At 43.5% G+C, this 26,506-nt stretch overlaps 1 protein-coding gene across 11 annotated transcripts in view; it reads left to right on the forward strand.

The window, feature by feature from the left end:
• The window catches only part of KDM5C (lysine demethylase 5C), a 32,699-nt gene extending 23,722 nt beyond the window's left edge, over positions 1-8,977 (forward strand). For 4 of the 11 annotated variants that reach the window (XM_077145531.1, XM_077145530.1, XM_077145536.1 and 1 more), the window contains exons 15-26: positions 1,974-2,155; positions 2,246-2,370; positions 2,498-2,645; positions 3,321-3,426; positions 4,068-4,426; positions 5,032-5,170; positions 5,714-5,893; positions 6,054-6,191; positions 6,408-7,007; positions 7,286-7,364; positions 7,494-7,693; positions 7,778-8,977. In XM_077145531.1, coding sequence (XP_077001646.1) covers positions 1,974-2,155; positions 2,246-2,370; positions 2,498-2,645; positions 3,321-3,426; positions 4,068-4,426; positions 5,032-5,170; positions 5,714-5,893; positions 6,054-6,191; positions 6,408-7,007; positions 7,286-7,364; positions 7,494-7,693; positions 7,778-8,143 — 2,622 coding nt within the window. In that variant the 3' untranslated portion in view covers positions 8,144-8,977. The remainder of the gene's footprint in view (positions 1-1,973; positions 2,156-2,245; positions 2,371-2,497; positions 2,646-3,320; positions 3,427-4,067; positions 4,427-5,031; positions 5,171-5,713; positions 5,894-6,053; positions 6,192-6,407; positions 7,008-7,285; positions 7,365-7,493; positions 7,694-7,777) is intronic. The other 7 variants (XM_077145532.1, XM_077145537.1, XM_077145538.1 and 4 more) reach the window with 5 other exon arrangements.
• The last annotated feature ends 17,529 nt before the right edge of the window (positions 8,978-26,506 follow it).

A 26,506-nucleotide genomic window follows, 5' to 3' on the forward strand; every position in this document is an offset into this window, starting at 1 on the left:
AAGTTAACCTCTCATAGTCTCACTTTCTCAGTCTGTAAAATGAGAATAGTACCTAACTTGCAAGATGATTGTAAAGTTTGAACAAGGTGATTTATGTCAAAGCATCTGTTGCTGTACTTACAGTATAGCAGCTGCTCTTATTATTGATAATAATAATACATGAAGAAAAAGATTGAAATATGGAACTTTTGTTATGAAATGCCAGTTAATGACATTCAGATGATTCTGTAACTCAAGCTAGAATAATAATATTACCACGTAGGAGGAAGTCCCACTTTAATAGGTTTCTCATTAGGGGAAGCTGCTATGGAGCTGTAAAGCCCACTCACATATTTTAGCCTTCTTAAAGTTATATTCTTCCCCAGTTAGGGCACTAACTTAGTGAGGATCCTCCATAAGATTACAAAGAAACACTGGTCCTGAAGGCTCCTTGCTGCTTGTTTGGGTAATGGTTTATCATTTTAAAAGCTTATTTATAACTTCCCTTTGAGCATGGAGAACTATACAGAGAGTAGCATCTCTAGTAACTGTATGGGCCTTGCAGTTTGTGGTGTTAGTTGGTGAGGCCCCTAGGCTTTTCAGAGATCATTTTCTCTCTCTCTCTTTAAGAGCCATTCAGTGCCGTTATTAAATGATGGACATGTGACTATGCTGGGCTATGAGAAGGAGCCAACACAAGGTGGGGAGGATAGACATTCTCATTCTGACATTCAGAGTTCTTTACATTTGAGCCTTATCTTACCTTAGAGTTAGTTCTGTCCACCTCCACCCCCCACTCCATCTTGATATTCTGGGGAGAGGGCACATAGTTTGCATCCAATTCTCGATGGAGTCCATGATCCAAAAAATAATAATAAACCCAGGGGCTTTATCCTTAGGGCATTTTCTGGCTTTGAAGTCAAAATTGACTTCCATCACATCCTGACTTTGGGTTAGTTGATGACTGTTTTGAGACAGTCTACTTAGTAAAATAAGATTGGCCTGTGAAATAGATAATCTTGTCTGAAAATTAGAAATAGTAACAGTAAATATTGGTTGAACACTTACTCTAAGTGCTAATGTGCTTTTTTCTAAATCCTTCATTGGTTCATCTTTGTTAATCTTCATAACATCCAATGAAGATGATGCTGTTATCTCCATTTTACAAGATAAGGAAACTGAATCCCAGAGAGGTTTTAATAATTTACTCAAAGTCACATAGCTAGTGAGTGGTGGAGCAGGATTTGTAATATGTAGGGGTTAGGTTTTAAAGTCATTAGATAAGACAGATTGTCATAGTCAAAATTTCCCTTTTAAATCTCTAAAATTTCCCATTATGTATAACATTGTATTGTCTTAATTATTCTAACACAGCCGGCTTTTCCTCCATTTTTGGAATAGATTGCTTTTTCTTTATCTGAGTAAAAATGAAATCATTGGTTTAGGTTTGGAAGCCATGTCATTGAAAAAATGTGTGTCTTTAAACACCAGACATGAGCACATACAGTTGAGTCTCTTTGTTCGTTTTGTATATGCATTGTCTTCTGTTGCTACACAGCCAGCACAGTACCTGGAAAACAGTGGGCCCTGAGTAACTAGAAGAGCCAGCGTTGTTCCTAGTACACACCCTCCTTGCTACCCAGGGCTTTCTTTTGGTCATTCCCACACAGTGCCAACTCTCTGGTGTCTTGGTTTACCACTTTCCTCACCTTTCTCAGCCAAAAGTCTCTTTTGGCTTGTCTGAATTTTACGTGATTTGTCTTCCTCTATAAAATTCTCTCTGCCTTGGCCCACACTGATCTTGCCCTTCTTTGTCTGATTACCTCAGCTTTAAGAATTGGAACTTTACAGAGGCAGGTGTACACTCTGGGGTTTGGTCTTCCTCACTGTAGTCAGCATGGATTTGAATCTAAAGTGGGACTCTGGTCTCTGAGATGGGAGTTTCTGCAACATGATTTTGGTTTTATATAACATATGTGGGTTGAACACTCCAGGGCATCACAGAGGCTGAGCGAGAGGCTTTTGAGCTGCTCCCAGATGATGAGCGCCAGTGCATCAAGTGCAAGACCACATGCTTCCTATCAGCCCTGGCCTGCTATGACTGCCCAGATGGCCTCGTCTGCCTTTCCCATATCAATGACCTCTGCAAGTGCTCCAGTAGCCGGCAGTACCTGCGGTGAGCATGAGACTTACTTGGTAGAAGTGAAGCATGGTGGAGGAGGCAGAGCTGAGCCAGATGTGTTCTCCCTTCCCCTTTATTTTCTAGGTATCGGTACACCTTGGATGAGCTCCCTGCCATGCTGCATAAGCTGAAGGTTCGGGCCGAGTCCTTTGACACTTGGGCCAACAAAGTGCGAGTGGCCCTGGAGGTGGAGGATGGGCGGAAGCGCAGTGAGTGATGGGGGGACGGAGGGACTCCACAGGCAAGTTCTATTCCCTTTTCTCCTGTACCCCCAACCCTCCTCCTTTGCCTTTCATCAATACTGCCTACTCCTTGCTGCTCTCATTCTCTTTCCAGGCCTTGAAGAACTGAGAGCACTAGAGTCTGAGGCCCGTGAACGGAGGTTTCCCAATAGTGAACTGCTGCAGCGACTAAAGAATTGCCTGAGTGAAGCAGAGGCTTGCGTGTCCCGGGCTCTGGGACTGGTCAGCGGCCAGGAAGCTGGGTATAGCAACGTGAGGTTTTGGGGCAGAGATAGCCTGCTGAGGATCCAGCACCTAGGAAAAGTGCTATGAGGGGTGGACTCTGAGTACCATTGGGCAGACTGGACATCAGCAGGAAGCTGGAAGCACTGGATTGTGAGATGGTCTGGGAGATTCTGGGGAGGGCAAGGAGAATGGCAACAACTTAGAATGGAGAGGGGCGGAGACAACTTAGAATGGAGAGGGGTGCCTCAGTGATAAGAAGGCTAGAGGTGTTTATTTTTATCAGTGCCTGAAGAGCTGAGGAACAGGCTGAGGAATTTTTTGGGTGGGGCAGGGTAGTAGAGAGTAGTAGTAGAAGATTTAGGGGCAAGGAAAGGACACAAACATAAACCTGATTATAGTTGCACAGCTTAAGAGTTCATAGTGGATGATAGATTGAAAAGTCCAGTTTTCATTACATTAATTTCTAGCCATCCCCCCAAAATATATTTTCCTCTTTTCCAATTCTTTTTCTCTATCATATGAACATACTCATGTCTTAAAACTCTCCCTCCAACCAACCTGGGCATCTGGGAGAACTTTGAGGTATGAAAGATCAAGGTAGGGCAGGTCAAGGAAAGGTACTGGGTCTTAGCAGAAAAATGGAGGGAGGGGGCTGGGTTTGTACCTTAAACCCCAGATGTGAAACTCCATAGCCCCCACAGAGTGACTGGTCTACAGATGACTTTGGCTGAGCTCCGGGCCTTTCTGGACCAGATGAACAATCTGCCATGTGCCATGCACCAGATTGGGGATGTCAAGGTGAGGAGGGGTGGGCTTGGAGGACTGCTGAGGGATTAGGGGGATTGGGGATCTGAACAGTAGACCATTCTTGGTTCTTTTAAATAGCTTAAAGTGTTTGGGTAAGACAAGATGTACATGTGAAGAAATAATGGAAAGTATAAGGCAGAAGGTCGAAGGATTGCCTCTTGGAAATGGGATCTGTGGAGCAGATGGTAAGGGTATGAATATAGGATGCAGAGTCAAGGGAATGTTTCTGGAGGAGAAGAAGAAAGTGAGAAGGGTATTTGTTGGGCCGGAAAGTTGAGCAAAGTTTGTGAAAGTAGAGGAGAAATGGGATGGAGATGGCAGTGGAGATGAGGGTTTGTGAGAAGATGAAGCATAACTTAGTATTTTATAGGACAGAGGGACTCTTGGTGCTATACATCAGAATCCTATGGGGAGTTAAATAAAGAGCAGATTGTTAACCAACCCCTATTAAGGATCTCTGGGGGCTGGGCCCAGGAATCTGCATTTTCAACAAATTCCCTCAGGGTATTCTAACGGTCAGTCAGTGTTGGGAAACTATCTTAGGGCATAGAGGAGGAGGAGAGCCCAACCCAAAGCAGGCTCTCTTTTTTCTAGAGGCTGAGGAGTTTGTTCTTTTTCCTGTCTCCTGATAGGGTATTCTGGAACAGGTGGAGGCCTACCAGGCTGAGGCCTGTGAGGCCCTGGCCTCACTACCCTCCAGTCCAGCATTACTACAGTCTCTGTTGGAGAAGGGGCGACAGCTAGGGGTGGAGGTTCCTGAAGCTCAGCAACTCCAGCGGCAAGTGGAACAGGCACGATGGCTGGATGAGGTGAAACGCACACTGGCCCCCTCAGCCCGAAGGGGCACCTTGGCTGTCATGCGGGGACTGTTGGTTGCAGGCGCTAATGTAGCCCCTAGCCCTGCTGTGGATAAGGCCCAGGCTGAGCTACAGGAACTGCTGACCATTGCTGAGCGCTGGGAGGAGAAGGCTCATCTCTGCCTTGAGGCCAGGTAAGTCCAGCTTCTACCTCTCCCTGTCCTATTCTAACCCTCGAAATTTAGTGTAGAACCTGAAGATGATTTCCACGGGTAGCCTTTAGGCATCAGAATCCTGTGTTGAAGTATTGACTCTTCTCCCCTTTTTAGTTCCCTATCTTGCTTTTAAACACCATGTACCCATGGAGGCAGAAATGTGCTGATAGAGAAGCAGAGATGGAAGGAGGACTAATCCTACAGGCAGACACGTACCCGCTTATAAGCACAAGTACCAACAGGCAGATGGACAAATGTTTGTAGAAAGACACCACACAGGGCAATCTGACAAATTTGCAGCAACAAATTAATACCACAGGTTGTGTGCATAGGGACTGCCAGCAGACTGACAGACTGGCGGATAAGCAGAAGGAGCTATGGCAGAAGGATGAAGTTGGGTACATACAATCTGGAACAAACGAGGACTGGCAGCCACCCATAGACAGAATACAAACAAGTAGGCTCAAATGGCAGAAGGAAAAAACAGGTGTCCCAGGGGCCCATGCATATATATCTGGTAGCCAGGCTGGGCTTCTGTTCAGTCAGACCACCCCAGACCAAGTCCTCTTTTTTCCTACCTTTAGGCAGAAGCATCCACCAGCCACACTGGAGGCCATAATCCGTGAGGCAGAAAACATCCCTGTTCATCTGCCCAACATCCAGGCTCTCAAGGAGGCTCTTGCTAAGGCCCGGGCCTGGATTGCTGATGTGGATGAGATCCAAGTGAGGACTCTATTGTCCACCCCCACCCTCACCCCATTCCTGCCCTGACCTTCAGTCCAGTGGGGAAGAGTTGGCACATACCTAAGATTGTGCTGGGTTGGGTTGACTAGAGAGAGGAAGGGGGCATGGCACATAGTGAGGAGGCACAAATGTGCTTGTAAGCAGTGTGAGGAGGGGTTGGGAGGCTGACCCAAGGGAAAACATGCTAATTAGGGTGAGAATGGTAGGAACAGGGAGGTAGGTTGGTATGGAAGTGAAGCTGGGCAGGGGCTATTGGGGGGAGAGAAGAAGCAAACCACAATAAAATAACTAGTCTGGTCGTCCTGGAAATGGACTGGATATTTGGGGATTGAGCCAATAAATGTAAGAGTTTTGAGAGAGAGACAGTTGGAGATTCCTTACTATGATCCCCAGTGTGGTTTTTCTGCCTCAAGACCATGAGCCCAACCCATCTTCCCAGTGATACCCAGCTCAGGGCCAGGTACAGTAAGTATCAGTAGGTCTTGGCAGATTGAACTGAGCTTCTTTTACCCTTATTCCCAGAATGGTGACCACTACCCCTGCTTGGATGACCTGGAAGGCCTGGTGGCCGTGGGCCGGGACCTGCCTGTGGGGCTGGAGGAGCTGAGACAGTTAGAGCTGCAGGTACTGACAGCTCACTCATGGAGGGAGAAGGCTTCCAAGACCTTTCTCAAGAAGAATTCTTGCTACACACTGCTGGAGGTGAGGCCTGAGACCATGACCCACAGCTGCTCCTGCCCCTGGCTGCTGTGAGATGGTTTTTATGAAAAGAAGATGGGTCTTTGGGAGGACTCGGGTGGAGAGGAGAGAGTATGGTCACCACAGGAAACTCAGTCATTCTCCCTCTGTCTGCCTGCCTCAGGTGCTCTGCCCGTGTGCAGATGCTGGTTCGGATAGCACTAAGCGTAGCCGTTGGATGGAGAAGGAGCTGGGGTTGTACAAATCTGACACAGAACTGCTGGGGCTGTCAGCACAGGACCTCAGGGACCCAGGCTCTGTGGTAAGGAGCTGGTGCATTGATGGGGAGAAGTTGGGTTCTGGGTATTTTCCTGCAGTGAGGACAGCCTGGTGATGATAAAACTGTCTGAGCCAGGTGACCACGGGCAGACCACTTACCCTCTGAGCCTCAGTTCTTCTGGTTTGGGAGTGGGTTGTTAAGTGGGCCAGAGAAAGGAAGAGATGGGGTGCTGACCCACTCTCCTCCTGGTCACGGCAGATCGTGGCCTTCAAGGAGGGGGAACAAAAGGAGAAGGAGGGTATCCTGCATCTGCGTCGCACCAACTCAGCCAAGCCCAGTCCACTGGCATCGTCGACCACAGCCTCCTCTGCAACCTCCATCTGTGTGTGTGGGCAGGTGCCAGCTGGGGTGGGAGCTCTTCAGTGTGACCTGTGTCAGGACTGGTTCCATGGGCGATGTGTGTCGGTGCCCCGTCTCCTCAGCTCCCCGAGGCCCAGTCCCACCTCATCCCCACTGCTGGCCTGGTGGGAGTGGGACACCAAATTCCTGTGTCCACTGTGCATGCGCTCACGGCGCCCACGCCTGGAGACCATCCTGGCATTGCTGGTAGCCCTGCAGAGACTGCCTGTGCGGCTGCCTGAGGGCGAGGCCCTGCAGTGCCTCACAGAGAGGGCCATCAGCTGGCAAGGCCGTGCCAGGCAGGCTCTGGCCTCTGAGGATGTGACTGCTCTGTTGGGACGGCTGGCTGAGCTTCGCCAGCGGCTGCAGGCTGAACACAGGCCCGAGGAGCCCCCTACTTACCCTTCAGCCCCTGCTTCTGACCCTCTTAGAGAGGGCAGTGGCAAGGATATGCCTAAGGTGAGCTGCCCAGCCCAGCTCTTGTCCTCAAATTCCTATTTCCTAGCCCTTACCCCTATTCAGGTTCCAGCCCTGTTCCTGTTTTATTTTCAGCCTCCTTTGACCCAGTCTCCCCGCCCTGTTCTGTATCCCATCCAGATCCCTAGACTATGTTCCCTGCTGACAGCCTGTCTGCCCTCCTCCTCTAGGAGGTAGAGGGTCCCATGTTTGGAGTTGGGGACAATAGGGCCTAGCTCTTTGGTTTACTTAGCCCTACCCATTTTTGCTCTCCTTGGCAGGTCCAGGGGTTGCTGGAGAATGGAGACAGCGTGACCAGTCCTGAGAAGGTAGCCCCGGGGGAGGGCTCAGGTAAGAGAGGTAGGTGTAGGAGTGGTAGGCTATTGGCTGGATATCACCAGAGTGACCCATATGGTCCTCAGCTTTGTTATGATGCTGGGGTTAAGACCAAGGGCAGCCTCTAACTCAGCCTCTTCCCCCAAACTCCAGACCTGGAGCTGCTGTCCTCACTGTTGCCTCAGTTGACTGGGCCCATGTTGGAGCTGCCTGAGACGACCCGGGGCCCCCTGGAGGAGCTCATGATGGAGGGGGACCTGCTCGAAGTGACTCTGGATGAGAACCATACTATTTGGCAGCTGCTGCAGGCTGGGCAACCCCCAGACCTGGAACGGATCCACACACTTCTGGAGGTGAGGAGAGGAGTCATGGGCAGGGCCAGGAGGTCAGGCCTGACCGCTGGCTCACAACCCCTTTTTACCTATCTGTCATCACAGCTGGAGAAAGCAGAACGCCATGGGAGCCGGGCACGGGGCCGGGCCCTGGAGAGGCGGCGGCGACGGAAGGTGGATCGGGGTGGGGAGGGCGATGACCCAGCCCGAGAGGAGCTAGAGCCAAAGAGGGTACGGAGCTCAGGGCCAGAGGCCGAGGAGGCCCAGGAGGAGGAGGAGCTGGAGGAGGAGACTGGGGGTGAGGGCCCCCCCCCACCCCTTCCCACCACTGGCAGCCCCAGCATCCAGGAGAACCAGAATGGCTTGGAGCCAGGGCCAGGGGCCAGTTCAGGCTCTGTGGCCTCTTTCTCCACTCTTACCCCCCGGCTGCATATTCCCTGCCCACAGCAGCCGCCTCAGCAACAGTTGTGACAGTGACTGAACCTAGCACAGACCCCAACAGACCGCCCCCCCCCTCAACCTCAAGGATCCTCTTTCTGACCATCAAGCCTGCTTCTTGGGAGGTGGGCGAGTGGGGGCAGGGGGAATGGCCACCCCTCCTAGCCCACCCTGAGTCCCTTGACTTTTTGTATTCTGACTCCAAGGTATTGTTCAGACCTCAGCTCCTGGGGGCCGGCCCCTGGAGTCTCCCCTCCCTGGTAGCCTCTAACCAGCATTCCCAGACACCTGAGGCAGATAGACAGATGGATGGGCAGGTGGGCAGGGTGGGTGACTGGGGTTGGGCCAGCACCATTCCAGAGACAGGGCCAGCGCATATGCAAACTGGGGGATCTCCTCTCTCCCTTCTCTCCCCGGTTCCAGCCCTGGCCAGGCCATGCTACACTAACCTCACCTCCTTCTTCCCCTTCCTTCCCCTTTTTCCTTCCTCTCCCCCCTTTCACCTCCTCTCCCTTTTTCTCCCCTCCCTTCTCCCTTCCCCTGACTATTCCACCCAGGAGGAGGAAACTTCACATAGCTGTGCTCGCAGTTTTTTATTTTAAGTGGATTAATGATTGGGGGCTAAACAGGGCTCCCTGTGATCTGAAGAGAGCTTTTGGTGCTTGTCCTCACAACCACCTCAACCCTCCCTCCCTGTACTCCCCTGTCTCCTTTCCTCCTCCTGGGTTCATGTTGTAATAAAAGAAGATTGTTGGTGTGTAATTAATTTGTTCAAAAGAAAAAAGCAAGAAACTTGGTTCGAACTGAAGCCTATTTTAATTTTATTTTATTATTTTCCTCTTGTTAGAAATAAAACCCTTAGCAACATTTTTTGGAAACATGTTTCTGAAGTCCGTTTCTCTTGGTGGGGGGGAACAGTGCCTCCATCACTTGTCAGTGTTGGTAGGAACACAAGGGCTGAAGCCAGGGTGCTCTGGGTTTTCTGACTCTGAGTTCCACCAGGTTCTCTTTAACCTTGGACATGACATCCCCAATTGTCCCACACCCCCAAGACAGTTTTCCCCATCTTCCAACAGATGGGCCTTGGCACCTCTTACTTAAACTCCTACAACAGTGTCTTCCATCTTTATGCTCTCCAATATCTTCTCAAGCTGCCAGAGGGGGTCCCCCCCCCGCAGTACTGAGGTATAATTTACATACTAGTCTTAACTGGTTTTAAATGTACAATTCAGTGATTCAGAGGGATGTTTCTAAAATGCAGATCTGATTGTGTTATGCTATTGCTTAGAACTTTACTTGATGCTTTATTGTCCTTAAGATGTGACACATACAATCTCATTCTTACTAGGGATGTTTTCCTGTGCAGCCTGTATGCCACATTCAGGGAATCTTCCCTGGTTCTTCTCTTCCTTAAAGTGTTCTTTCTGCCTCTGTGGAATGGAGACTGACAGCCCAAGTGTTGTCATTTGCAATCCCGGAGTTTTGTTGTTTTTGTTTTTAACTTTATTAAGACATTCATGCATCAAATAATTTACCACCTTAAAGCATACAATTCAGTGGTTTTTAGTGTATTCACCGAGTTGTGCAACAATCACACCACAAAATCAAATTTAGAACATTTTATTCCAAAAAGAAGCTGCACCCCTCCCAATTCTGCCATCCCTCCAGCCCTAGGCAACCACTACTCTACTACTACTTTGTGTCTCAATGAATTTGCCTATTCTGGACATTTCATATAAATGGAATCATAGTAATGCATGGTTCTTTAACTCTGGTTTCCTTGATTTACCACAACTGTTTCAAGACCTGAATTTACTTTTAATTGTTACCAGGTGAGCAGATTATTTCTTTTCTGGGCCTCCAGTGTTTTTTAAATGAGCATCAGTTAATTGGGAATCATCGCCTGAAGTATGTAGTTGTTTTTATGGGGGTTTGCATGCATGCGTTTTTCTGGCAAGACTAAACCGCTTACCTCAGATTCATAAAAGGCTCCTGACCCTTCAGAGCCCGAGAAGCTGCTGTTTGTTGTCCTGAATGTTCTGAGTGTGCCTGTGTTGAGGGGCCAGAGGAGGAAGCAGGAATACTGAAGCTCACACAGCTTCCTATCACGCCTGACCCCTCAAGGGCTTTCCCTCCTGTTAAAGGGCTACCCCTGGAGCTCAGCACACTTATAGCTTGACTTTTCCTCATCAGTGGATTCATTCTGCTCCGCTTCTCCCTCCCCAGCTTCTCCCCCCAATTTCCTGTTGCTAGATCTACTGATGAAAAAGCTTTGATTTGTGAGAGCGTCTGGCCTAGTCAGGGAGCACTGGGCTGTACAAGGAAGGGGAGTCAGGGACCAAAGGACAACTTTGTCTTCAGTCCAGTGCAATTCCAAGCCTCAGTCTAAGGGAAAAGCTGGGCCTTTAGTCTGCTCACCTATCTGGAACTGATCATGAAAAGGGGGTTGGAGGAGAAGCCCATCAGAAGAAATGGACCTGAAACCTGGGACAGGCAGGAAAGGACTCAGCGAATCACTACCATTCCCTACCCCAAGGCAGCCAACTGTGGGAAGAAGTGGCCAGGGACAGGAGGGAGAGATGGTGCCCATATCCTACAACAACTTCCAGGCTACAGAATTGCTAGGCCTTGGACGGGGGTCTTCTAGAGTACAGGTCCAACCTTCAGCTTTCAGATAGCCTTTTCCATCTTGGTACCTCCCAGCCCCAGCCCTCTCCCACACACTTTTCGCCCCTTCTCAGTGGATCTGCATTCCACGAGCTTTGCAGAAAAGGCCTTAGCTCCTGCACGACCTAGATAAAAGTTTCACCTCTTCCAGAGACCTTTCTTTAGTACCATATCTGCCCCCCCCCCCCCACAGCTCTGGAAAGAGGAATCACTGGTTTGGGTGTGCTCCGAATGACTGGGAGATAAAAAGAATAAGGATTGAAGAAGCAGAGGACATCTTCACCACAAAGTCATTTCCTATTGTATAGATACCGACTTGCTGCTGTATGCTCCCTGAGGTTTTCACATTCCTCAAGATGGCTCCTGGGTCTGTAGGTGACAAAGGAATGGGGAGAGGTATCACTTCTACTAAACACTCCTCAACCCTCTTCCTCAGACCCACTACCTCTTCTTCCCTCTTCCCTGGTGCCCTCACAGAAACACTTAAGGGTTAATATGTGTGTCTTTCCTCCCAATCCCAAGCTCCCCATACTAGGAGATCCTATAGGGATGGTAAGTCTCAGATCTGACGCCTGTCTGTCCCCACTTCCAGGACAGAACACTACACAGCTTGGGCTCAGAAGAAAGCAGACAGGGGCAGCAGCTGGGGCTTTACACTGTGCATGTGAACTCTTGTTTCCTTCGTATTGAATAAAGTTCATTGGCACAGAGTGCCACCTCATGGGAGTGGAGTCTGAGGTCAAGGGTCCATGGGGCCCTGAATGGGCAGAAACTAACCATGCTTCCCATCACTACAATGGGAGGCAGAGAGACAGGACCCTTGCCCCTGGGGCACTCACATTCAAGGAAAGGGAGCATTCCCTTGTACACCCCCTTTTGTGTGTCAAGCTCCATGTACTTATGGTGTTCAACTAAACTGACCATACAGGTTAAATTAGGAAATGCCCTACCTAAAATATAAATTTTGCCCCAAATAAACATCTCTCCCTTTGGTCTCACACAGAAGTTGAAGTTTTAAAATATGCATCACAGCATCCTTTACCCAGTATTCTGATTTTACCCTAGTCCTATCCAGATCAGCTTCATCCATGCCTCTAATAAAAGTCTGATCCCTTTGTCAACTTTTTAAACAGTTGCTGTATGGGGTAGTGCTGACTTTCATAGCTTCAGTGCTCTAACTCTGAGTCGGAGGTGTAAAATAAATACCCGAAGTTTCAGGGAATGATCAGGTTATAAACAAATAGCTCAGTATCTCAGAATTCAGAAATAACAGTTACAACTCCTGAATATATGTGACTGCTGGAAGAGTCTGGGACCCTTTCCATAGGCCCCAACCTGATAACACATGTTCTCAACTTCATTTTACTGCATTGTTATTTTTTTGTTAGTTCATATGACTGGTGCATGATAATATTTGTCTTTTTGTTTCTGACATTTCATTCAGTATACTGTCCTCAAAGTTCATTCAACTAGTTGCATGCCTCACTTCATTCTTTATTGCAGCTGCTCCGTAGTCCATTGCATGTATGCACCAGTTCCCCCTTCCATTCCTGAGTCATATCCCTAGGCCAGCTCCATCCATTGCAAATTGCAAACACTGCTGCCATAACACCAGTGTGCAAATGTCCATTCATGTCCCCACTCTCAATTAGTGTGAATGGTTTTGGTTGGGGTTTGGCAAGTCATGATAAGTTGCAATATCTAGCTGAAGCTTGCTTAAGCGTATCCTCCAGAGTGGCCTCTCTTTTTTGAACTTTTTGAACTTCCTCAGCCACTGATAAATTATTTATTACAATTCTTTTCCCCTTTTGGTCAGGAAGGTATTGTTAATCCCATGATTCCAGGGCCAGACTCATCCTGGGAGTCATATCCCACGTTGCCAGGGAGACTTTCACCCTTGGATGTCATGTCCCATGTGGGGGGTTGGGGGTAAGGATTTCATTTGCAGAGTTAGGCCTAATTTTAAGTAGGCTTGATCTATCCTTTGTGGGGTTAAGTTTCATATGAACAAACCCCAAGACTGGGGGCTCAGCCTATAGCTTTGGTTGTCCACACTGCTTGTGAGAATATCAAGAATTCAACTTGGGGGAGTCGAATTTTCCCTCTTCCTCACCATTCCCTGAAGGGGACTTTGGAAATATTTTTTATTTACTGTTCAAATCACTCTGGGATTTATCGGGGCATCTCTCTGGACAAACCAACAAAATCTCATGGCCTACTCAAGGTTCCATGTACTTACGGTGTTCAATTAAACTGTCTACATAAGTTATATTAGGAAATGCACTAGTCAAAATATAAATTTTGTACCAAATAAACATTTTTTTGCTTTAGTCTCACACATAAGTTAAAATTTTAAAATATTAATTACCATCTATTTTCAGCACCCTGCAGTAATGACATTCTTTTGTTCTTCCTCATGCAAAAACATTTCTTAAATTTAGTACATGGAATCTTGACTAGGGCATGAGATCTTGTTGATTTGCACAGGTAAGTATGATGCCCCAATAAATCCCAAAGTAATCTGGGCAGAGAATAAAAAAGTATTTGCAAGGTCCTCTTGGGGGGCTGGGGAGAAAGGAGGACATATTCCCCATCTGGGGAATGCCTGATATTCTCGCAAGCAGTGGGGACAATCAAATCAATAGGCCAAGCCCTCGATCTTGGGGTTTACCCCTATGAAGCTTATTCCTGCAAAGGAGAAGCTAAGCCTACTGATAATTATGCCTCAAAGTCACCCCCAGAGAACCTCTTATTGCTCAGATGCAGCCTCTGTCTCTCTACGCCAACTCAGCAGATGAACTCACTGCCCTCCCCACTATGTGAGACATGACTCTCAGTGAGTGTAAATCTCCCTGACAACGAGGGACAGGGATGAGCCAGGACCCCACATCATGGGATCGAGAAAGGCTTCTTGACCAAAAGGGGAAGAGAGAAATCAGACAAAATAAAGTTTCAGTGGCTGAGAGATTTCAAAGTCGAGAGGGTGTCTGGAGGTTATTATGCATTACATAGATTTTCCTTTGTAGTTTACTGTGTATTGGAGTGGCTAGACGGAAGCACCTGAAAGTGTTGGACTGTGTTCCAGTAGCCATGTTTCTTGAAGATGATTGTATAATGATATAGGTGTTAAAATGTGACTGTGTGATTGTGAAAACCTTGTGTCTGATACTCCTTTTATCTAGGGTATGGGCAGATGAGTAAAAAATATGGATAAAAAAAATCAATAAATAATAGGGGGAACAAAGGTTAAAATAAATTGAGTAGATTGAAATACTAGTGGTCAATGAGAGGGAGGGGTAAGAGGTATGGTATGTATGAGTTTTTTTTTTCTTTTTTCTCTCACAAACCATCCCAGCCAACTCTAAAGAACACCTAGGGCTTTATATGAGATTCTACAAAGTTTCCATGCACTATGATTACTTTCCAGAAACCTATAACCTCCTGATGAGTTCCTAGGACAGATGAGTCCTGAAACACAAAGGGACCATCCTCTCTAGAACATCAACTAATTCCATATCCCTAACCCATATTACCAATAGCCCTTTCCAACACGAAAAAGTTAGAATGTGTATAGCCCAAATACCCTTAAAGATTGGGAGAAACATCAAAGGAGAAGGTGGAGTTATAACAGAGAAGATAAATAGGACTTAAATGAGTATGACTGCTGAATCATCATATTAATTATAGTCTCCAGTGTCTTGGAGTAGACAGAAGGAAAAACCTAAAATTGTGGGATTGTAACCCACACCAAACTCTGAAATCTGCTCTACAACTAATTGTTGTGATGCACTTTGAAATGTATTGCTTTTTTGTATATATGTTATTTCTCACAATAAAAAATTTAAAAATTAAAATGAAAAAAAAAAACCACCAGCAGGGAAACAAGATCTGGGAGCAGTATTTACGGGCAGGAAAGGCAAGTTCATATTCGGAATAAATATCTATTCCAGTAGAGACAAATTATTGCCCCTTGCTTAACAGAAGGGGTCCAAAGTAATCAGCCTGCCACCAGGAAATAGTTCGATATTGGGGGCTCAGTGTTGATCCCTGCTGTTGGTAGATTGAGAATTCAGCAATGGCTATAGCCAGATTGGCCTGGGTAGGTACAAGTCCATATTACTGAGCTTGGGCACAACCTCTGTCCTTGCCTGTATTAGTTATGTATTGCCGAGTAGCAAATTACCCTGAAAGTAGTGGCTTAAAACATTTACTCCTTAGGTCAGGAATGTGGGCATGACTTGTCTGGTTCTGCAGTGTCAGGGTTTCACAGGTTGCATTCGTCTCAAAGGAAGGATCCGTTTTCAAGCTCACTCACTTGGCTGATGGCAGAATTCAGTTTCTTGTGGGTTGTTGGATTGAGGATCTCAAGTTTCTCACTGGCTGATGGCCAGAGACAACCCTCAGGTTCCTTGACATGTTGGTCTTTCCATAGGGCAGCTCACAACATGGGCAGCTTGCTTCATCACAGCAAGCAAGTAAAGAGGGAGGGAAGAAGGGAGAGGGAGGGAAAGAAAAACAGAAGTCACTGTCTTTAATCTTTAAAACTTAATCTCGGAAGTGACATCCCATCCCTTTTGCCATATTCTACATTAAAAGTAAGTCACTAAGGCACGTCTACACATTTAAGTTGGATTGTATGATATGTGAAGAAAACTGTTTAAAAATGAACAGAGAAACAAGTGCTAGAGAAAATGTGGAGAGAGAGATGCACCTATTCATTGTCGGTAGGGAAATGAGAGGTGCAGCCCCTTGGAGGACAGTGTGGTGGTTCCACGGGAGGCTAGGGGTGGGGTTGCCATATGATCCTGAAACCCCATTGTTCAATATATATCTGGAGGAACTGACCATGGGGACAAGAATGAACATTTGCACACTGGTGTCACTGGCCGCAGTGTTCTCATCCATGATGGAAGGAGGTGGCCTGAGGGTACAGGACTGAGGAGTGGAAGGGGAAACTATGACGTATACATACAATGGACTACTGAGTCCATCGTAAGAAGTGGCTGCAAGAAGGAATGAAGTTGTGAGGCACACAACTAAATGAATGAACCTTAAGAACCTTAAGAATGAAATATCAGGAACAAAAAGGCAAATATTATCATGCCTTATGATTATGAACTAACTATAAGATAAGATTTGGTGAACTAAAGTCAAAAGCATGGGTTATCATGTTGGAGTTTATTGTAAAGGGTCCCAGATTGTAAACTCTTACAGCAATCACATATATTCAGAAGGTGTAACTGTTAATTCTAAACTCTGAGTTACTGAGCTGTTTGCGTGTCTTTCCCAGAAACTTTGGGTATTTATGTGAGACCTGAGACTGAGAGTCAGAGCACCGCAGCTATGACAGTCAGCAGTACCTAATTCGGGAACTGTTTTAAAAAGTTGAAAAAGGGATCAGACTTCGAGTAGAGATATGGATGAAGCTGATCTGGATAGGACTACGGTAAATCAGAATACTGGGTAAAGGATGATATTGTCCATATTTTAAAACTTCAACTTCTGTGTGAGACCAAAGGGAGAGATGTTTATTTGGGCAAAATTTTTATTTTGGGTACTGTATTTCCTAATTTAACTTGTATGGTCAGTTTAGTTGAACATCATAAGTACGTAGAATCTTAACTAGGGCATGGGATCCTGTTGATTTGCCCAGGTAAGTGTGATGCCACGATAAATCCCAGAACAATCTGGGGAGAGAATAAAAAAGTATTTGCAAAGTCCCCTTGAGGGGCTGAGGAGAAATAGAACATATCCCATCTGGGGAATTCCTGATATTCTTGCAAGCAGTGGAGACAATTAAATCAGTAGGCCGAGTCCTCCACCTTGGGGTTCACCCCTATGAAACATATTCCTGCAAAGGGATAGGCTAAGCCTACTTAAAATTGGGCCTAAGATTAAATCTCCCTGACAACGTGGGACAGAAATCCTGGGATGAGCCAGGACCCAGCGTCAAGGGATTGAGAAAGCCTTCTTGACCAAAAAGGGGAAGAAAAAAATGAGACAAAATAAAGTTTCAGTGGCTAAGAGATTTCAAACAGAGCTGAGAGATTACCTGGAGGTTATTTTTACACATTACATAGATATCCCTTTTTAGTTTATGGTGTATTGGGGTGGCTGGAGGGAAGTACCTGAAACTGTTGAGCTGTGTTCCAGTAGTCTTAATTCTTTTTTTTTTTTAAGTTTTTTACTGATAAACAACATACAAACACAAACATTCTTAACATATAAACATTCCATACATGGTGTACAATGACTCACAATATCATCATATTGTTGCATATTCGTCACCATGATCTTTTTTTTTAAATGCAGTTTTATTGAGATACACTCACACACCATTCAGACCATCTGAAGTACACAATCACTGGCTCACGGTATAATCATGTCGTTGTGCATACATCCCCATGATGAATTTTGGAACATTTTCATTATTCCAGAAAGAAAATAAAAATAAAAAATAAATCCCACATCATCCCATACCACTTATCCCTCCCCGCCACCCACCCACTGACCGATAATATTGGTGTGGTACATTTGTTAACTGCTAATGAAAGAATATTAAAATATTACTGTTAACCACAATCCAGTTTGCAATAAGTACATTCCCCCCAGTATCCATCTATTATTATTTTTAATATTTTCCCCCTATTATTTATTGATTTTTAATCCATATGTTTTACTCATCTGTCCATACCATAGATAAAAGGAGCATCAGACACAAGGTTTTCACAATCACACAGTCACACTGTGAAAGCTGTACCATTATACAACCAGTAGCCTTGATTCTTGAAGACAACTGTACAAAGATCTAACTTTTACAATGTGACTGTGGGACTGTAAAAACCTTGTGTCTGTTGCTCCTTTTATCCAGGGTATGGACAGATGAGTAAAAAATATGGATAAAAAAATAAATAATAATAAATATGGACAAAGAATAATAGCAGGGACAAAGGGTAAAATAATTTGGGTAGATGGAAATACCAGGGGTCAATGAGAGGGAGAGATAAGGGGTATGATGTCTGAGTTTTTAATTTTTTCTTTTTATTTCTTTTTCTGGAGTGAAGCAAATGTTCTAAAAAATGGTCATGTGATAAATACACAAGTATATGATATTGTGAGCCACTGATTGTGCACCATGCATGGATGTATGTGTGTGAAGATTTATCAATAAAAATATTTTTAAAAAAAGTAAGTCAATAAATCCAGACCACACTTGAGGAGGAAATTACCCAAGAGCGTGAATACCAGGAGGCAGGCATTATTGGGGCCCATCTTGAAGACTGTCTACTACAGTTTGTCCTCTGGTCCCCAATAATTCACATCCCTTCCACATACAAAAAAATTTGCCTCTTCCCACAGTCTCTAAAAATCTTATCCCATTATAACACTGGCTCAAAGTCCAGAATGTATATGTATAACCTGTTATTTAGAGTTAAGAATGAGGCTGATCAGGTCAGGATTAAGGTAGTTCAGAATACAAGGGGTAAGGAAGAAACCATCTGTATTTCAGAACTTCACCTACCCTTTGAAACCAAGGAAGAAATGTTTATTTTGTCTGGAACTTAAATTTTCTGTAGCATATAATCTAATTCAACCTGTCTGGGTAGACCATTCAAACAATCCAAACACAGGGAGCCCAGAATAAGAATGCGGGCCTTTAAGCCTTCATAGTTTAATGTAATGCCTGGATACATGCCAGAGTATATTAAGCAAATAATCAAAAAGTATTGGCAAAGTCCCTTGAGGGATGGGAAAAACAACATGGAACTATTAAACTTTACCACCAGGGAAACCCCAGATACTGTGCCAAACATTAGGGACGCCCAAATCAATAGGCCAAACCCTTGCTTGGTTGCTCAGATGTGGCCTCTCTCTCCAAGCCCAACTCTGTAAGTGAAACCAGTGTCCTTCTCCCTACGTGGGACTTGAAATCCAGGGGTGAAATCCTCCCTGGCACCGTGGGAGATGACTCCAAGGATGGGCCTGGCCCTGGAACCGTGGGATCAACAATTCCATCCTGACCAAAAGGGGGGAAAAGAAGTGTAACAAATAAGGTATCAGTGGCTGAGAGAGTTCAAATAGAGCAGAGAGTCTACTCTGGAGGTCATTCTTACTCTTCAGTTAGACATATCACAGACGTATCATTCAGATAGACATATCATACCTCGACAGACCCCAACCAAAACCATTCCTGCTGATCATAAAGAACACCTAGGACATTATATTAGATTGTACCCCATGCACTAGGGTAACTTTCCAGAAACCTACAAGCTCCATATGAGTCCCTGGCCCAGATAAGTCCTGAAATGCACAGAGGCCATCCTCTCCAGAACATCAACTAGTTCCATCGCCTTATCCCATATTATTGACAACCCCTTCCAAAACGAAAAAGTTAGACCAGACATAGCACAAACAATCCTAAAGATTGGGAGAAAGATCAAAGGGGATAGTGGAATTATACAGAGAAGGTCATGTTTAACAAATAAGTATGAGTGCTGAATCAGTATATTGATATTTCTTTTAGTCTCCAGTACCTTAGAGCCGCTATAAATAAAACCCTAAAATTGTGGAATTGTAACACATGCCAAACTCCGAAACCTGTTCTACGACTAATTGTTGTGATGTTCTTTGAAATTTATGGCTTTCTACTATGTATGTTATTTTTCACAAAAAAGAAGAAAAAAGAGGAGGAAGAGTATAATAGAGGAGATAGGATCTAACAAATGAGCATGACTGCTGAATCAATATATTGATATTCCTTTTGGTTTCCAGTGCCTTGGAGAAGCTAGAAGAAAAAATGAAAAATTGTGGAACTGTAACCCATAACAAACTTTTAAATCTGTTCTATACCTACTTGTTAAAATGTACTTGGAAATTTGTTGCTTTTTTGTATTTATGTTATTTTTCACAACAAAAAAAGTTAAAAAAATGTTTTAAATTTAGATTGTGATGATGGCTGTTTAACACTGTGACTATACTTTAAAAATACTGAATTGTATATTTTAAATAGGTGAATTGTATGGTATATGAATTATATTTTAATAAAGCTGCTCTATATATTTTAGAAATAATTATATCTTAATAAAATGAATATATATATAAACATATTACTGCTATATATAAAGCATATGTACATATATGGGTACATATAGAGCTATATCTGCCTCCTTGGAGAAATGCTGGATTCCAGGGCCGAGACCAATGTCAGGAACAGTTTAAAAATGATCAAGATATAGCATAAAAAACAACTTGAATGATCTCTCAATAGCCAGATCTGGGACAATTTGAGCAACAAAAGAAGTAATGGTTGTAACAGATGGTAACACATAAAATAAAGAAAGAAGAATTCTTGAGCTCATACCAATAAAGAGGAATGAATGAATGAATGAATGGAGAAGGTGAATTCTTCATTACAGTAGAACTTTAACAAATGAAGAAGGAATGGTGGAAAAAGAAAACCACTACTTGGCAAACACCACAGTTATAATTGTATCAGGTATGAATCATCAGTGGATGCTAAAATTAGTGGGTGGAAGCTTGATGAGAAACAGGATATTTGCATAGTCTCAAAGTATCTCCTCACAACTTAGTTATTAATTACAAATGGAAAAACAGCCACTTTACAGTGGTGGGAACCACATTGAGTGATGAAGGTTATCATCAATAAGCCATGTGGACATCATGTACCTCCTGCTATGATGCACTGAGCAGAGTGCATTGTTATGTGGTATTCTTGCCAAAGATACGTAACCTCAGTTTAATCATGAGAGAACATCTGACAAAGCCAGTTGAGGAACATTCTACAAAATAACTCACCAGTACTCTTCAGAAGCTTCAAGGTCATGAAAGACAAGGAAAGACTGAGGAACTATGGCAGATTAGAGTGACTAAAGAGACAGCGCAACTAATTGCAATGTGAGATCCTGGATTGGATCCTGGAACAGAAAAAAGACATTTGCAGAAAAACTGGCATAAATTGAATGGGTTAGTTAATAGTATCCTATCAACGTTCATTTCCTGGCTTCAATAATTGTACAGTGATTATGTAAGATGTCAACATTTGGGGAAGCTGGATGTAGGGTATATGGGAATTCTTTTTCTTAGTTTTGCAACTTTTTATAAGTATGAAATGATTACAAAATGAAAAGTTAAGAAGTAAAAAAGCAGGGCGGGCCACAGTGGCTCAGTGGCAGAGTTCTCGCCTGCCATGCCAGAGACCCAGGTTTGATTCCTGGTGCCTGCCCATGCAAGAAAAAAAAGAAAAGAAAAGAAAAGAAAAAAGCACGTATTGCTGTGTAAACCAAGAAACAGAATGAAATATGTAAGAGAACACCTAAGGCAAATTACACAAACATGCACACAAAACAATACATTTTACCGGTACACATACAAACAAAAGGTTCAATTGATTCCCTGAGAATGGAGGATTGGAAAAACAGGGAATCAATTAATAATTCATCAGAAGAAATTTAACTTGGAGCCTTAGAAGTTTCTCCAAAGGGGGTGGGTTTGGATTTGGACCTTGCAGGATGGGTAGAGGGACTTGGGAGAGAATCGGTGGTCTGAAGCCATGATAGTGGCAAAATGTCAGCATGAGCTAGCGCTAGATGGGGATGGTGGTGGTGGCGGTGGATGGGTGTGCGCGTGTGTGCGCGTGTGCCAAAAGGTATATGTGGAAAGACCTAGTCCAGAGGGCTCTGGGAGTTGAGGCTGGCTATGGAGGGGATCAAACCCTGGAGATGCCTTCATGGCCAGTCTGTTTTCTTGCCATTTCCTCCTCTCAACTACTCCTAAGAGGTACTGCTGGAATTAGGAGGTACTTCCTGGCCTTTACCTAGTCTCCAAGCCTCATCCTCTTTCAGGAACCCCTGTTCTAGCGCCTCCCCACCGACCCTGGATAACGGCATCTGTTGTTTTGTCCTGTGATTGGCTGCAGACAGGTGGGTACATAAAAGGCCAAGCCTTTCCTCTAGACTAAGGGCTAAAAGGCAAGCTGGGTCAGGAGTGGCTGCATCCATTACTCCCCGTCTCCCCTACTGCAGATGAATCTCAGGGACCTAGCTGGGTCCGTCCTGCCATGCGGCCTCCGTGCTCACTTGTTCAATCTAAAGCTTGGCCTGTGGCAGCTCTGAGAATATCCCCTGTATATAATGAACCGCTGCAGACCAAAAGCGGAGACCCAAGGGGAGTAGGAAGGGGCCCAGAAGTTGTACGTGCATTGAGGGGACTCACAAGAGAAGGGTCAACCACCCAGGGGTTGCTGAACTGCCTAGGAGCAAATCCTGCCTTCAGATTGCTGGCTGTGTCGTTTTTTGGGGCAACTTACTTAAATTAAATTCTTATAGTCGCAGTGCTCTCATATTTACATTGTTGGAGAAAAACAGAATAATATATACCTATACAACGCAGAGGTTGTGAGAATTAAATGAAATTATGCACTTAGTGTTTGGCAGATTAATTCTCAATAAATGTTAGCTGCAATTATTATTATTTTTAACCTTTTTTATTGCACAGCACCACAATTAGTTGAAGAACATTTGACTGGGTTACAATTTCACATTGGTCAGTGAAACCTGTCTTGATGGTCAGTAACATGCTATTTTTTTTAACTTTATTGTTGAATAGTAAAACATATCTACAAAGCAAAGAAATAAAAATTAAAAAGCTATACTTTTCAAGGCACCCTTCAAAAAGTGGTTCTTACAACTGGATCTTACAACTGGAGGCGGTTTTATGGACCTTAAACCTAAAGCAAGAGCACTGAAGAAGGAAATAAATAAATGGGAACTCCTCAAAATTAAACACTTTTGTGCATCAAAGAACTTCATCAAGAAAGTAGAAAGACAGCCTTCACAATGGGAGACAATATTTGGAAATGATATATCAGATAAAGGTCTAGTATCCAGAATTTATAAAGAGATTGTTCATCTCAACAACAAAAAGACAGCCAACCCAATTACAAAATGGGAAAAAGACTTGAACAGACACCTCTCAGAAGAGGAAATACGGATGGCCAAGAGGCACATGAAGAGATGCTCAATGTCCCTGGCCATTAGAGAAATGCAAATCAAAACCACAATGAGATATCATCTCACACCCACCAGAATGGCCATTATCAACAAAACAGAAAATGACAAGTGCTGGAGAGGATGCGGAGAAAGAGGCACACTTATCCACTGTTGGTGGGAATGTCAAAGGGTGCAACCACTGTGGAAGGCAGTTTGGCGGTTCCTCAAAAAGCTGAATATAGAATTGCCATACGACCCAGCAATACCATTGCTAGGTATCTACTCAAAGGACTTAAGGGCAAAGACACAAACGGACATTTGCACACCAATGTTTATAGCAGCATTATTTACAATTGCAAAGAGATGGAAACAGCCAAAATCTCCATCAACAGAAGAGTGGCTAAACAAACTGTGGTATATACATACGATGGAATATTATGCAGCTTTAAGACAAGATAAACTTATGAACCATGTAATAACATGGATGGACCTAGAGAATATTATGCTGAGTGAATCCAGCCAAAAACTAAAGGACAAATACTGTATGGTCCCACTGATGTGAACGGACATTCGAGAATAAACTTGAAATATGTCATTGGTAACAGAGTTCAGCAGCAGTTAGAAACAGGGTAAGACAATGGGTAATTGAAGCTGAAGGGATACAGACTGTGCAACAGGACTAGATACAAAAACTCAAAAATGGACAGCACAATAATACCTAATTGTAAAGTAATCATGTTAAAACACTGAATGAAGCTGCATCTGAGCTATAGGTTTTTGTTTTGTTTTGTTTTGTTTTGATTTTACTATTATTACTTTTATTTTTTTCTCTATATTAACATTCTATATCTTTTTCGGTTATGTTGCTAGTTCTTCTAAACCAATGCAAATGTACTAAGAAATGATGATCATGCAGCTATGTGATGATGTTAAGAATTAATGATTGCATGTGTAGAATGGTATGATCTCTAAATGTTGGGTTAATTTCTTTTTTTCTGTTAATTAAAAAAAAAAAAAGAGAAGGGATAATTGGAGATGAAGGGATACAGACTGTACAACGGGACTGGATATAAAAACTCAGAAATGGACAGCACAATACTACCCAATTGTAATGCAATTATGTTAAAACACTGAATGAAGCTGCATGTGAGGTATAGGTTTTTTGTTTTTGTTTTTTTTGTTTTTTTTTTCTTTCTATTAAAAAAAAAAAAAAAAAAAAAAAAAAGTGGTTACAGGACAGATCCCACAGTTTGTCATGGGCTACCGTACGATCCTCTCATATTTTTCCTTCTAGCTGATCCAGAATATAGGAGGCTAGAGGGCTTAAGTACTTTTTTATCATCACAATCAACTTTTTTTCCTTCTTTTTTTTGGGAACAATAACATATATACAAAAAAGTTATAAATTTCCAAGCACAGCACCACAATTAGTTGTAGAACATATTTCAGACTTTGACATGGGTTACAATTTCACAATTTTAGATTTTTACTTCTAGCTGCTCTAAAATACTGGAGACTAAAAGAGATAGCAATTTAATGATTCAGTATTCATATATATTTGTTAAGTCCTATCTTCTCTGTATAACTCCACCATCACCTTTGATCTTTCCATCCCTCTCTTTGGGGTTGTTTGGGCTGTGGCCATTCTAAATTTTTTATATTGGAAGGGTCTATCACTAATATGGAGTAGGGAGATGGAACTATCTGATGTTCTGAAGAGGCTGGGCTAGGTTTCAGGACTTATCTGGACCAGGGACCCATCTGGAGGTTGTAGGTTTCTGGCAAGTTACTCTACTGCCTGTAACCCTTGTGGAATCTTTATTATTATTATTTTATCAATCCTGGTTCTTGAGATCACAGAGCTGGAATGAGACTCCCTACATCTCAGAAGAAATATCCTCCTGATTGTGGCTTTGGCTCTGATTTACAAAGGGATATGGATTTGTTGTTTTTGCCTGGGCAGCACCGGGAATCAAACCCCGATCTCCAGCATGATAGGCGAGAACTCTGCCCGCTGAGCCACCGTGGCCCACAATTACTTTATAGTTATTTTAGATAGTTATGAAAAAAGGAATGTAGTTTTAGAGAAGATAGTATATATATATTTTTTTCGCATGGGCAGGCACTGGGAATTGAACCCGGGTCTCTGGCTTGGCAGACGAGAACTCTGTGACTGAGCCACAGCGGCCTACCCAATAGTATAATTTTTAATTGTATAAATGTCTAAAGAAAATTTGTTCCCATTTTAATGACATACTTGAACATCTTTTATGAATATACATTTTACATAAGCTAGAAATGGCTCCACACAATTCCTGATCAAGACTTTTTCTGATCATCTCTTCACATTTCTGAGGGTTGCTTTTGTTTTTTTTAAAAGTGTTATTAATAAAGCCAATCATCAGACAATATGAATATTCTTTTTTATCACATAGTTGTATATTCATCATCATGATCATTTCTTAGAATATTTGTATCAATTCAGAAAAAGAAATAAAAAGAAAACAGAACAAAAATTCATACATACCATACCCCTTACCCCTCGCTTTCATTGATCACTAGCATTTCAAACTAAATTTATTTTAACATTTGTTCCCCCTATTATTTACTTTTATTCCATATGTTCTACTCGTCTGTTCACAAGGTAGATAAAAGGAGCATCAGACACAAGGTTTTCACAATCACACAGTCACATTGTGAAAGCTGTATCATTGTACAACCATCTTCAAGAAACATGGCTACTGGAACACAGCTCTACATTTTCAGGCAGTTCCCGCCAGCCTCTCTGTTTATGCCTTAACTAAAAAGTTGATATCTATTTAATGCGTAAGAATAACCTCCAGGATAACCTCTCCACTCTGTTTGCAATCTCTCAGCCATTGACACTTTATTTTGTTGTCTCATTTCACTCTTCCCCCTTTTGTCTAGAAGGTTTTCTCAATCCCTTCATGCTGAGTCTCAGCTCATTCTAGGATTTCTGTCCCACGTTGCCAGGAAGGTCCACACCCCTGGGAGTCATGTCCCACGTAGACGGGGAGGGTGGTGAGTTTGCTTGTTTTGTTGGCTGGAGAGAGAGGCCACATCTGAGCAGCAAAAGAGGCTCTCTTGGGGGTGACTCTTAGGCCTAATTTTAAGTAGGCTTGACCTATCCTTTGTGGGGTTAAGTTTCATATGAACAAACCCCAAGACTGGGGGCTCAGCCTATAGCTCTGGTTGCCCACACATCTTGTGAGAATATGAAGAATTCAACTTGGGGAAGTTGAATTTCTCCCCGTTCTCACCATTCCCCCAAGGGGACTTTACAAATACTTTTTTATTCACTGCTCAAATTCTTCTGGGATTTATCGAGGCATCACTCTGGACAAACCAACAAAATCTCATGTCCTACTCAAGGTTCCATGTTCTTATGGTGTTCAATTAAGCTGTTCACATAAATTATAATAGGAAATGCACTAGTCAAAATATAAATTTTGTAACAAATAAATTTTTTGCTTTAATCTCACACATAAGTTAAAGTTTTAAAATATTAATTACTATCTGTTTTCAACACCCTGCATTATTGACATTCCTTTGTTCTTCCTTGTGCAAAACATTTTTAAATTTGTACATTTAGTCGCTATCATTAAACATCTGTCTTTATCGTCTTTCCTTCTGATTTCATTTGTGCCCTCAGCCCTCCTCCCTCTATCATTCTCACATTCAGCTTCATTCAGTGTTCTAA

The sequence above is a fragment of the Tamandua tetradactyla genome, chromosome X (assembly GCF_023851605.1).
Source record: "Tamandua tetradactyla isolate mTamTet1 chromosome X, mTamTet1.pri, whole genome shotgun sequence".
Taxonomy (NCBI): domain Eukaryota; kingdom Metazoa; phylum Chordata; class Mammalia; order Pilosa; family Myrmecophagidae; genus Tamandua; species Tamandua tetradactyla.